The sequence below is a fragment of the Panthera onca genome, chromosome A2 (genome assembly GCF_046562875.1).
Source record: "Panthera onca isolate mPanOnc1 chromosome A2, mPanOnc1 haplotype 2, whole genome shotgun sequence".
Classification (NCBI taxonomy): Eukaryota; Metazoa; Chordata; class Mammalia; order Carnivora; family Felidae; genus Panthera; species Panthera onca.
In genome coordinates, this window is record NC_138340.1 from 109324949 (window position 1) to 109337166 (window position 12218).

At 37.6% G+C, this 12218-nt stretch overlaps 2 protein-coding genes across 9 annotated transcripts in view; one reads left to right on the forward strand and one right to left on the reverse strand.

The window, feature by feature from the left end:
* LRRC72 (leucine rich repeat containing 72) overlaps positions 1-3108 on the forward strand; it is a 42072-nt gene extending 38964 nt beyond the window's left edge. For 5 of the 6 annotated variants that reach the window (XM_060632606.2, XM_060632609.2, XM_060632607.2 and 2 more), the window contains 2 exons: positions 1334-1361; positions 2878-3108. In XM_060632606.2, coding sequence (XP_060488589.1) covers positions 1334-1361; positions 2878-3043 — 194 coding nt within the window. In that variant the 3' untranslated portion in view covers positions 3044-3108. The remainder of the gene's footprint in view (positions 1-1333; positions 1362-2877) is intronic. The other variant, XM_060632608.2, reaches the window with a different exon arrangement.
* A 6244-nt stretch (positions 3109-9352) lies between these two features.
* The window catches only part of ANKMY2 (ankyrin repeat and MYND domain containing 2), a 37494-nt gene continuing 34628 nt past the window's right edge, over positions 9353-12218 (reverse strand). For all 3 annotated transcript variants that reach the window (XM_060632602.3, XM_060632603.3, XM_078441644.2), the window contains 2 exons: positions 11966-12095; positions 9353-10531 (listed from right to left, as the gene is read on the reverse strand). In XM_060632602.3, the coding sequence (XP_060488585.1) occupies positions 10347-10531; positions 11966-12095 (315 nt within the window). In that variant the 3' untranslated portion in view covers positions 9353-10346. The remainder of the gene's footprint in view (positions 10532-11965; positions 12096-12218) is intronic.

Below are 12218 nucleotides of genomic sequence, written 5' to 3' on the forward strand. Positions count from 1 at the left end.
CACATAACAACAAAGATTTATGTATAAAACTGCTCAATGAAACATTCTAAGTAAAAGAAAAAATAATGAAAACACCGAATGGTCCTTCATAGAAGAATATTAAGTGATGGAACATTCCTACAACATGAACCATTGCACTTTAGAATTATTCCATGGGGTATTGAGTATAAGAAAAATACATCATGGACTAATAAAATGCAGAGTATGACAAAATTGGAACTGAGTTCACATATGTGAGTACACATGTGTATGCACATAGGAGGCTGGAAATCTACACACAAAACTCTTAATAGTGATCCCTCTGGTAAGAGGAATGAGAAAGATCAAATGGAGATTTCACTTTCTACTATTTTCTAGTTTATATTCATTATCAGCAAAATGAGCATTTTATAATTAAAACATATAGAAGGGGTGCCTGGCTGGCTCAGTCACAGGACTCTTGATCACAGGGTCGTGAGTTTTAGCCCCATGATGGGTATAGAGATTACTTATAAATAAATAAACAAATAAATAAATAAATAAATAAATAAATAAGTAAGTAAGTAAAATGTAAATTCTTAAAAAAATGCAGCAAGAGAGACTGGGGAAATCAGAAATGGAATGGTCAGCCATTTGTGAAGGGAACAATTCCATGAACTCCTCTAAGGCAGGGGCTATGTGCTCCCTGCTGCTTGTGGTATTGTGGGCTTTGGTGGCCCAACAGGTGCTGGTACATTCCATGTCTGGCCTGGCACCAGGCCTCTGGAGAGGAATGAACAAAGCAATGACAGTCTCTGGAAGATACCATAAGAAATCCCGGCTTTGTGGACTAGCCTTTGAGCTCCAAAGCTAGGGAAGATGGAGACTCTTGTGATCTAGGATTTGTTTATTCTATTTCTTTGAAGTTAATGCCAAGAATTCAAAAGGTTTAAACTGCCCTAAACAGTTCTCCTCATTTGGTCTGGTAGTCCATTTATAGATTCATGTGTCTATCTGAGAAAAAGGATCACTTTCTGCACATGAGACTCAATATCATAATTACAAAAATCCCCACTTGGATTCCACTAGTAACTTAATTGATTAAGCATTCTGTTCTCAGAGTTTTGAGAACTGTATTGAATTAAAGAACTTGCTTCAAACCTAAGGCAAACCTAAGGCACTATAACTAAGAGAAAAGTTCAATTTGAGCTTAAGCGTCAAGGCATTTTTGATGGATTGAATTATTTATCTAAATGGTCATTCAAAAATCAGAGAGTTGTGCTCCAGACTTTTCCTTTATAGCACGGTTTTACTGTTTTAAAAAGCTGAATAATTATTTGGAAAATACTAACTTAGAAATGTATTTTTTTTATAGATTTTTCATTTGCGAATAATGTAGACAAGTAAGTGATTTTTTTAACTTTACTTTTATTATCAAATTATTTCATAATTGTATTGACTTTAAATTATCTTCATTTCCCAAATAGATTTTAATGAGTTAAAAAACGACTAACTCTTCAATAGATGAGAAAAACTTCTGTCTTTCTGTGATAAATAAGTTCAAGCTATTTATTCATATTTTACATATTTAGGTTTTTAATATTATTATTATAACCAGAAATAAATGAAAAGCTGATTTGGTGCATAAAAAATAAAACCTAAGAATTATTAGAAAATTACAAATGTTTAATGTTCCTCTAAATATGTTCAGTGAAAGCAGATATGTAGATTAACATTTTATATTCATGGGAATTTATATTTTCAAAAGTAAATACTTTATTAAACTATGAAAAACATTTCAAATTCAAGAACATTGATGAATTTTAAAGTCATTAATTCTTTTTAAATTTTACACTTAGGCATTTTTTTTTCCTTTGGATTCAGGATTGAAAAATATTATTGCCAAGAACACTTATAAAATATAGCATAATGTACGGGCAGCTGGGTGGCTCAGTCAGTTAAGAATCCAGCTTCGGTTCAGGTCATGATCTCACAGTACGTGAGTTCAAGCCCCATGCTGGGCTCTCTGCTGTCAGCACAGAGCCCACTTTGGACCCTCTTCTTCCCCCCCTCCCCTCTACACCTTTCCCCCTCACTCTCTCAAAAATAATAAAAAAAAAATTTTTAACAAAAAATTTAAAAAATAATAAAATATAGCATAATGTAGAGAAATAGCAACTTTCTAATAAAATGTAGTTAAGATACTAATAAGCATATGACATCTACAAATAGTTTAATAATCTCATTTAACACTGGTTTTAAATCATGAACATATGAATGTGGAACAGCCAATCCCAAATATATTTAAAAACTGTATTTTAAAAATAAACAATATATACAATAAAAATATCATTCCTTAGTCTGAAAGTCATTTATCAGTAGAAGCCAAGAGTTGTTAGTGGTACTATGCTACCAATAACACAGAAAAATATGGCATTTATTGGGGGGGGGGGGAGGGTTGTTTCCTTATTTATTTTTTAATTTAAATCCAAGTTAGTTAACGTATAGTATAATAATGGTTTCAGAGTAGAATTTGCTGATTCATCATTTACATATAACACCCAGTGCTCATCCCAACAAATGCCCTCCTTAATGCCCATTTAGCCCATCTCCCCACCCGACTTCTCTCCAACGACCCTCAGTTTGTTCTCTATAGTTAAGAGTCCCTTATGGTTTGCCTCCCTGTCAGTTTTTATCTTATTTTTCCTTCCCTTCCCCTATGTTCATGTTTTGTTTCTTAAACTCCACATATGAGTGAAATTCTGTATTTGTCTTTCTTGAACTAACATTTCACTTAGCGTAATACATTCTAGTTCCATCCATGTTCTTGCAAATGGCAAGATTTCATTTATTTGTTTAAATCAAAATTTCACTTTGGCTTAATGACTTTTTTGTCTGACATTACTGCCATTTTTGCAGAACTGTGTTTGATGACCCAGAAGATGCTGTATTTGTAAGGTCCATGAAGAGATCAGCTATGGCTATTACCTCCCTCAACTGGGACACAGTTCCAACACGAGAGGAAAAATACCTTGATGAGAAAGGCACAGAATCTGCTCAAATGCTCACCATTACACTGAGATAAACCCTGGTATCTGTAGAAAGCCTAGTGGTTTCCAGTTCTTCATTAAACTTCTCTGTGATTAAGTATATTGTATAATTAGTATATTATTTGAAATATGTAAATGTAAACAGAAACACCAACAATACAATTCCTACACATTTTAAATTTTTGCTGAAGTAATACATGTATATGGAAATGTACACAAATCATTAAATGTTCAGCTCAACAGTTTTCAAAACATGAACATGTTCGGGTAACAGCAGTCCTAGAACAAGAAATAGACTATCACCAGCATGTGAAGTGCCTCCTCAGTCTGTTACCACTCTTATTACCTATTACCTAGCCACTGTTATGATTTCTAAACCATAAATTAATTGTGTGTGTCTTTGAAAGGCATATAAATGGAATCACAAAAGTTGAATTACTTTGTGTCTGGCTTCCCTTACTCAATACTGTAAAATTCACCCATGAGGCAACAGCCCTATCATTCTCATTGCTGTACGGCATTCCATTGTATGATCATACCACAATTTATTTATCCAGTCTATTGTCGTTTTATCTCACCTTTGAAGGCATTTGCCAGTTCTGCGTGTGGACTAGTGGTCTGAACTTTGCCTATCCTGAAGCCTGCTGCTGGAGGAAAGAGGAACCAGAAAAGCTTTTAGCAGTTGCCTGGTACTGAGAGACAAAATGCATTGCTGATTTTCCCCAGCTAAGCTAAAGAGCTAGATCAAAGCTTACAAAGAGCAGAGTGACATTTCCTCCTATCTGGTGGTGCTGAGACACCACCACAGTGGGACACTATAGGTGGGGCTGAAATCAAAATAGGCAAGGGACAAAAGCCCTAGCGGGAATAGTGAACCGTCCTTGAGAATCTGTAACCTCCTTTCCCCTGTGGGCACTTAGGATTCTGTACAAAGCCAGAATCTGAAAATTCAGCCATGATCCTTGGCAGAGGGTTATACTTGGGGGAAAGAAAAACCAGAGATTTGGGCACTGATGTAGACGAGTGGTGCAAGACAAAAGTTATAGTGCATGGCTTACAAGATTTGGTTGTGGTAAGAGCTGAAATGTTCTCTTGTTGTCTCTCCTGGATCACTTCTGCAAGAAGCCAGCTACCACGTCATGAGGACACTTACACAATCCTCTGGAGAGGCTCAATGGTGAGGAACTGAGGTCAACTTCAAAAAGCCAGTGAGAGACTGAGGCCTATTGTCAACAACCATAAGAAAGAGCCATCCTGAGAGCAGATTCCCCAGATCTAATTAAACCTTCAGATGACTGCAGCCCTGGCCAAGAGCTGCACCACACCCTCCTGAGAAACCCCAAGCCAGAACCACTCAGTTAAGCTGCTCCTGGGTTTCCGGCCTACAGAAACTATATGAGATAATGATTATTAATGCTTCCAGCTGATCGATTTCAGTGTAATTTAAGCGTCCTTGATACAGCAACAGGTAACAGAATAACTTGGTATAATCCATGGTGCTGAAAGTATTTATGATAGGTAAGGATGATTTGTGAAGTCTGGCAAACTCTAAGAAAGTCACAGTGCAGCCTCAAAAGGTTCTTGAATAAGGCCATACCACCTTCAGCAGAGAGCTAGTAATTGTTCAAATAGCAGTTTTAGGCATGCTACTGCATCCATCCTAGTACTAAGAATCTGATCAAAGAACATCAGGCAACTCTGACTAACGTTACTCATCAGAAGTGGAGCACTATCAGACCCACTAAGCAATAATGTTGAGCAGGCAGAACAGCAACCTATTTCATGATGAAAATGGTACATTTGGGATCCGATTTAAGCTGGCCCATAAACTGCATAAGCAGTATTAATTTTGAATAGATTGCAGTAACTTTAAGATGAGATATTGTAATCTCCAGGTTAACTACTGAAAGAATTGTAAAAAAAAATATGGAGCCTGATATTTTATTTTTAATCCTGCAAGCAACTGAAAAGGATGAAAAAATTATTCCAATTACAAGAATATGGCTAGCAAATTTTACTTAATCTCCTTTTTAAGGAACTAATGGAAAGATGTCTCATTTGTATGAAGAAAAAGATTTGCTTTAAAATGCACTCCTCAATGTTTTTTATTCAGTAATGAAGGGCTACTGAATGGATGTGACTGTAATAAAACACCATTTAGGCAGAAACACAAAATAAAAGACATGATCCTTACTGAGGTAACCTAAAACTCTATCAAAATGGAACACATAGTTGAGAGGGTATTAAATTCTTTGTTTTAAGCAAAAGAGAACATGCAAGCTGATGTGGGTCAAAAGTATATTAGGATCCGTCAGGAGCTCTCATGACCAGGAAAGAGAAAATATTATATAGATGTAGATAGGGAAGCGGCTAAAAGCTGCAGCTCTGGAATCAGACCCAGTTTAGCTCTTCCACTTACTAGTCGTCATTTGGACAAGTTAGCTAACTTCTGTAAGCTTTCATTTCCTCTTATTTAAAATGGTAATCATAGTTAACTCATTAAATCTCAAGTATTAAGTTACATAAATGGATGTAAGGTGTTAGGTAGAGTAGCTTTCTCAAAGTCAGTGCTTGATCTAATGGTTATTCTTATCCCCGGAGCAGCTGTGTCCTTTATGAACTCTATCTGATGTCAGAGTGAATGTGTCCCCACCTCCTCCCCCCCCCCCCCAATTTGTATATTGAAACCTACCCCTCAACATGATGGTATCTGGAGATGGGGCCTTTGGGAGGTAGTTTGGTCATGAGAGTAGAGCCCTCATGAAGGGGACTAGTGCCCTTTTAAGAGGACAGAGAGCTGGCTACCCTATCTCCACCATGTGAGGACAGAGTAAGAAGATGGCCCTCTGTAGACCAGGAAGAGGGTACTCACCAAAAACTTGACCATGCTGGCACTCTGATCTCTTCCGGCCTCCAGAACTGTGAGAAATATACATGTTTATTGTTATATACATGTTATATACAGGTTATTTGTTATATAACTGCCCAAAGTAAGACACCTGGTGCATTAGGGCTCTCCAAAGAAACTTTCCACAGAAACTGTATGTATATATATCCTATATATATCTATATCCTATATATATCCTATATATATATTGTGAGAGAGAGAGAGAGAGAGAGAGAGAGAGAGAGAGAGAGAGAAGGGGGGAGAGAGAGAGAGAGATTCAAGGACTTGGTTCATGCCATTTTAGGAGCTGACAAATCCAAAATTTGTAGGGCAGGCCTAGGTAGACTAGAAATTCAAGAATGAGTTGATGTTGCAGTCTTGAGTCACAAATCTACAAGGCAGGCCAGTAGGCCTTTTTAGGGACTTTTTATTTTTAGTGTTGGTATTTCCATGTTGCCAGCTTCTTCAGCATCAAAACTGGGATATATGAGGCAAAAAAAAAAAAAAAAAAAAAAAAATCTCAAGAGAACAAACTGAATGTCACTGCCTGGCTCTTGAGGTCCCCAGCCAGTCTGCCTTCTTTCTCCACCTTATGGAGAAGTCTTCTTATTTATGTTTGATGTATCATATCTAGGGATTTTAGTTTTACTTAGCAGAAGGAATAGAGAAAAGTATGTCTACTCTACCTCTCCAGAGGCAGAAGTGTTCAGGTTATGTTTTAAGTGTAGCTGTATTTGTTTCCTTTTATGGCTTCTGGGTTTAGGATCCTATTTACGAAGGCCTCCTTCCAGGCAAAGTCATTAAGAATTTTCTCATGGTTTTTTTCAGAGAATGATCATTTTTTTTCACATTTAAATCTTACCCATGTCAAATCATCCTGGAATTAAGTGGTTCCATATTAGTTTATGAATTATCTAGATACATTGCCTTGAATTGGTCAGTTATGTAGCTACCTGATTCATTCTAGACAAATTATGATTTGGCTTTTATTCAAAAGATGCCTTCATGTATTCATGAAAGTCCTTAAAGGATTCCAAAAAACAGCCCTATAAACTAGGCCAGAATTACCTTTTAGAGGAAAAGAAATCTCCTATTTATCTGCTGAAGGAATTATGAGAAGAAGAAATTTGTTTTTTACTAAATTAAGATATTGCTTTTTATCTATGTAAATAATGCTTTAGTATTATCACAATTTATATAAATATGCACTAATTTCTATACAATTTCAAGCAAATGAGTTTTCCTAGAAAAAACATTCATAAAGAAAAACACCTTGCATTGGTGGTTTCCTTTCCAACCAAAATGATAACCATGATTTAATTCCAAACTTGAACTGTTAAGAAAACAAAAAACAAAAATCAAAAACCTTGAACTGCTATTGTATGTTCTAAGAGCATATAAATTTCAAAATTTTAAGTTATATGACTTCATTTTCCTTTTAGCTCTATTTATATGCACTTAACTTTAAAAATTTGGTCTCATTTGTCTTCCACTTGTCACAAATGTATTAGTAAGAATTCTTTGGTTTTAAATTATAGATATCCAAATGGGAAATTTGCTCATGTAACCAAACCATGTAAGCCCAGTGTAGACTGCCAGAACTCAGTGGATTCAACAGCTCAAACAGCATTCCCTCCCTCTATCCCTTGCCTGCTTGGGTGTGTTCAATAGCTGTATTCTCTCAGGTGCCTCCACATGTCAGCACAGCTCTGGAATTGAATCCCTGTATTTAATCACTGTTGTAAGAGAGAAACAAAACACACAAAAAAGCCTCCCCTCTTCAGCTTCAGGAATGTAAAACCTCTAGGAAGTGCTCTGATTGGCCTGGGTGTGGTCAAAGAAGCAGGTCACGGCTACCAGTAGCAACCATAAAAACACCTGGATTGGAAGATGTACAAGCTCCCACTCAAGAAGGGCACTCATTGGCTTCAGATGCAGGTGAGATGGGATCCTGAGAAGATAAAAACACTGCAAGAATACCTACTTAGGAAAAAAAAAAAAAGGAATATCTACTTGAAGAATTTCTATGAAGTTCAGTACCCAGTAATATTAAAATTCAAGTAAACCCATGTACGTGATAGATGACTAAAATCAGTCATGTTTTAAAGATCCTGGAAAATATTCATTAAATCCTATAAAATAATGGCCTGCCTTCAGAGCTCTATTATCTTATATCTGCAGAGATACTACAGCAAAGGTAACATAGTAAAAGTATATAATGGAGTGGTCAGAACTGGAGACCTGGATGAGTTCCAGCTCTGTTCTTTTGGATAAGTTAATTGACCTCTTCCTTGTCTGTGCTATGGGGCTTAAAATAAAGTCTAATTTACAGGCTTGTTATAAAGTCTAATTTACAGGCTTGTTATAAAGATTAAAAACGATAACTTCAGGGATAGAGTAACTTTCAGTGTTAACTACTGTTATCACCTATTGAATCAAAAAGCAAAATCCAGTTTCCTAGTAAACCCGCTGACCAATATTCTATTACATCAGCTCTAGGTATGAAACATATTGGAATAATAAGACTATCTTAATCCTTTAGGTCATATTTTTGTTTGAGAAGTTTCTTGATAGCATATTAAAAGTAATTCAACACGGTTTAAAAAAAATGAACTGGATGACCACCTATCTTAATTGGAAATATCACTCTGAGATTGAAGTATGACAAAGGAAGGGATTATAATCAGAACCAACCCCATTGTGTCTTAAACTCCATCTTCTGACCACCTCTTCCCTGAATCACATCTATGGAAAATTTTCATGTTGACATGGCTTATACCTGAAGTCTTCTTTGTCCACTGGGGGTTGTAGCGGTGTTAGAGTTGATTCATGTTAGCATTCACTTCAATGAAGGGAAAAGGTACCTCTACAACGCCACATCTCTCGATTTTCCTATTTCCTCCTGCTTTTTCACAACCCTCCATGTTATCCGAAGACAGGCATCGTAATGGTAACACAAAATGGCGACAACACACACGAAAAAACAATCAGATAACACAGGTATAAAACAGATTGGTGGGAGAACAGAGCCTAGGAGGACTATCGCACGAGTCAAAGCGGAATGTTTCTCAGTGCGCAGACGAGGTGCCTTGACAAGGGAAGGGAGGCTTGTCATGACTGGCAAGTTTAGGTGCAGTCTGCCTGATTCCCAACCAGTTAACCCTTCACACTGAATTTGCCCCCAAGAAGTCCTCCGGGAACAGCATGGTAGCGGGAGTGCAGGTGTAGTACTGGGACTGGGAGAAAAGTCATTCGGTGTAAGAGGAGAACCAGCAAGATAGAAGAATGTGATCAGTGAAGTGAGGTGGGAATTTTAGTCACTGTGATTTGCATTTGTGCACATTAAAATACTTATTACGTTGTTCTCTAGTATTTGCTGAAATTCCTAAAATTAAGTCCTCTATTATTTCTTTAATATTTCCCACCCCTTGACAGCAATAAACCAGGAAACAAGGTGTAGAGTTGGTTATACAGTAGGCACAATTTATTTTACAATCATCACAAGAAACTCTGAAACACGGCACTGTCTTTGGCTATCACACCTTAGCCTGCTTCGGTACTGTGTAAGCTAAAAACCGGTGCCGGGACATTCTAAAAGTGACAGTTATAAATCAGTTTCTGGACAGGAAGAGCCACATGAAAAGCTTACGGGAAGATAAAAGCCTTTCAAGTGGAATATGGCACGTGAATTAGTTTCATAACTGCGGACACACTATGTTTAGCCATTATTGAATCAAACATTTCATGAAATATCCTTTTTAAAGCACATGCTGAGATAACTGTGGCTATGCCTTCGTTCCTTCTGGGAGATTTAACATTTCTGAAGGTACAAATACTGTATATACAACGTCACCACAGGAACTATATAAAGTTCAGACTGCTCAGGATAATTCCTATATAAAACTACAATGGGTTGAACTGGGACAGATCCTGTAACATACAACTTTTCTTCATTTCATTGCATCTTAATAAGCAGGGCTTCACTATTGTAAATGCTATTTATATTCATCTTACTCGCATATAAATTATGATTCATCTAACTACCCGTCTCAGTGGCTAAAAAATCCTTCCTTCCTGAAAATCTCTCTCCTACACCTATTCTGCTGGGTCCTTTGTTCCCCACAGCCTATATTTTATTTCTTCTTTAAGGGATGTATTTTGCTTTGAGAACAATTGCAGGGAAGCTGGCCTCAGAAAGGGAATAAAAATGTTTCTTCTATAGTTTGAAATAAAAATTTTTCCCTTGTGGTATCGGTCCAATGACAGAACAGAGAGCACGAGGAAATTAGGGCATGGTAGACAGAGCTTTGCTTGAAAGCGTCTATTCTAGGAAACATGGAATCCTGCCATGGTGCCATGCAGGTATCACGAGGCAGTGAGGATACAGTCGCATGAGATTTCCAGCTACCTGCCAGGGTACGAACCATCCACACTGGTGCTGGCTCTGGCTTTTACTCCTCAGATGCCTGTGGACCTGCAGGAGCATCCTGCAAGCCTTCCAACCCAACTTCACTCTGAGGACGTTCTTCCTCCCCTTCTACAGACTCTTTGGGGTTACAATCCTCTTGGGAAGTTCCCGTTTCGGCCTCTGGCTGCTCTTCATTAACACAATTAGAATTGACATCAAGTTTGCCATCTGACCAAAACAAAAAAAAAAAAGTCATTTTGTTGTTCCTACCACATGTCGGTCACTCTTCTAAGTGCTTTCCGTGTATTAAATTATTTAATCCTCCCAATAGCCATGTGAGGTAAATTATCTCTATTATCATTATCATGACTTTTACAAATGGGGAAACTGAGAAGAGAAGGGTTTGGCAACTCAGAGTGAAGGAGCAAACCAGAATTTGGACCCGGGCCTCTGGCTCCACAGCCGGGCCTTGAAATCTAAATGGTTGTCTGGCATCTGATAAAATCTTCATTTAAATACAGCTTTGCCGTGAATTACCTTGATGTCTTTGGGTAGGTGATGGCCTGTACGAGGTTGTTTCCTCATCTGTAAAGTGGGGGATAATAAAGGCTATCCTACCCTGGTGGGAAGTAGAGGTGCGTGAGACATTTAGAAAAGCATATGGCACCTGCTGATGCTTCACAACTGGGAATTCCCATGCTTCCTGACAGTCTTACTCTCTTGCTCGTCTGGTACGAGACCAGCTGCTATCCTCTGCCCTCCAAACAGAGCATACAGAAGTTTGGTCCAGAAGACACGAGAAAGCGTGGCAGAAAGCCTGGCTGTTCTCGTAACAATTTATTTATATAAATTAAATTTCATTTTGTGCACATCATTCAATCCTACTAACAGTGTTTCTCAAGCAAGTGGTAAAGGCAGTACAGCTTTTTAAGGGGTGGAGGGGGAAGTGTTTTGTATCCGAGACACCTGGGCCACTTTTTCAAACTAGATGCGCTCCCCAGAACGTATGATATATTTTCAGGGGTGGGGCATAGAGTGGATGTTGTTTTCCACTATGGTCTGTGAACCATTGCTGAAGCAACTCACTGTTTCTGATGAAAATGAGTCATATACTTCACGAGGGAGGGAGAGAAAAAAATAATAGGGAACTCTATGCCCAGACACTTATAGAAACCTAATCTGTACAGTAGGTCTGCGATGTAATCTGTAATTTATAAATTTGCTCTGTAATTTCACCTACAGCTTTGTAATTTAATTTAAAAAATTAAAGGTTCCCAACCTTAAAATCTGTGGGTAGCCATTAGGGGAAATGTAATTATTTCCTTAGTCGAAGACCTTAAAATCCTTTGTGAGTAGAGGATAAGTGAATACTCACTTAAAGTCCTGTTGTTGCAGGGTACACTCCTGAGTCCAAATGTAGAATATGGAATAAACCCTATTCCTTAAAATTCTGTACCTCTTTGTTTTCCAGGGACTTCTAGGCTAACCATATTCTAGACATTATCCCAGCAACCCAAAGTAGGGACAAATTTAAGTGTGATTCTTATGCTGGTCAACTCCAAGTTTCCTCAGTCCCCAGAGAATACTCCGTCCCTTGGTGCCCTGTGTTAATATTAATAATATCATTCCTCTTCTCCATGAGCTTGCTTTTTATATACGTACTGTTTTCCTCTTCACTCTTTTCTTTGGCAGCTTCCAATTGTTGTTTTTCATAAATGTCCTTTAGATTCTTACAGATTTTCTTATGTGCAAACCAGTGCGTTTTCTGACAAGTTTGATCGCAGTATATTACCTGAAAACAATTAAGTTTATTTCATTTCAAGAGCTGTGACTGCATGATATTCCAACTATAACACTAAACCAACAACTATGCTGTAAAAATGCTGTTTGGTATGCTTTCTTTTAAAACCATAAG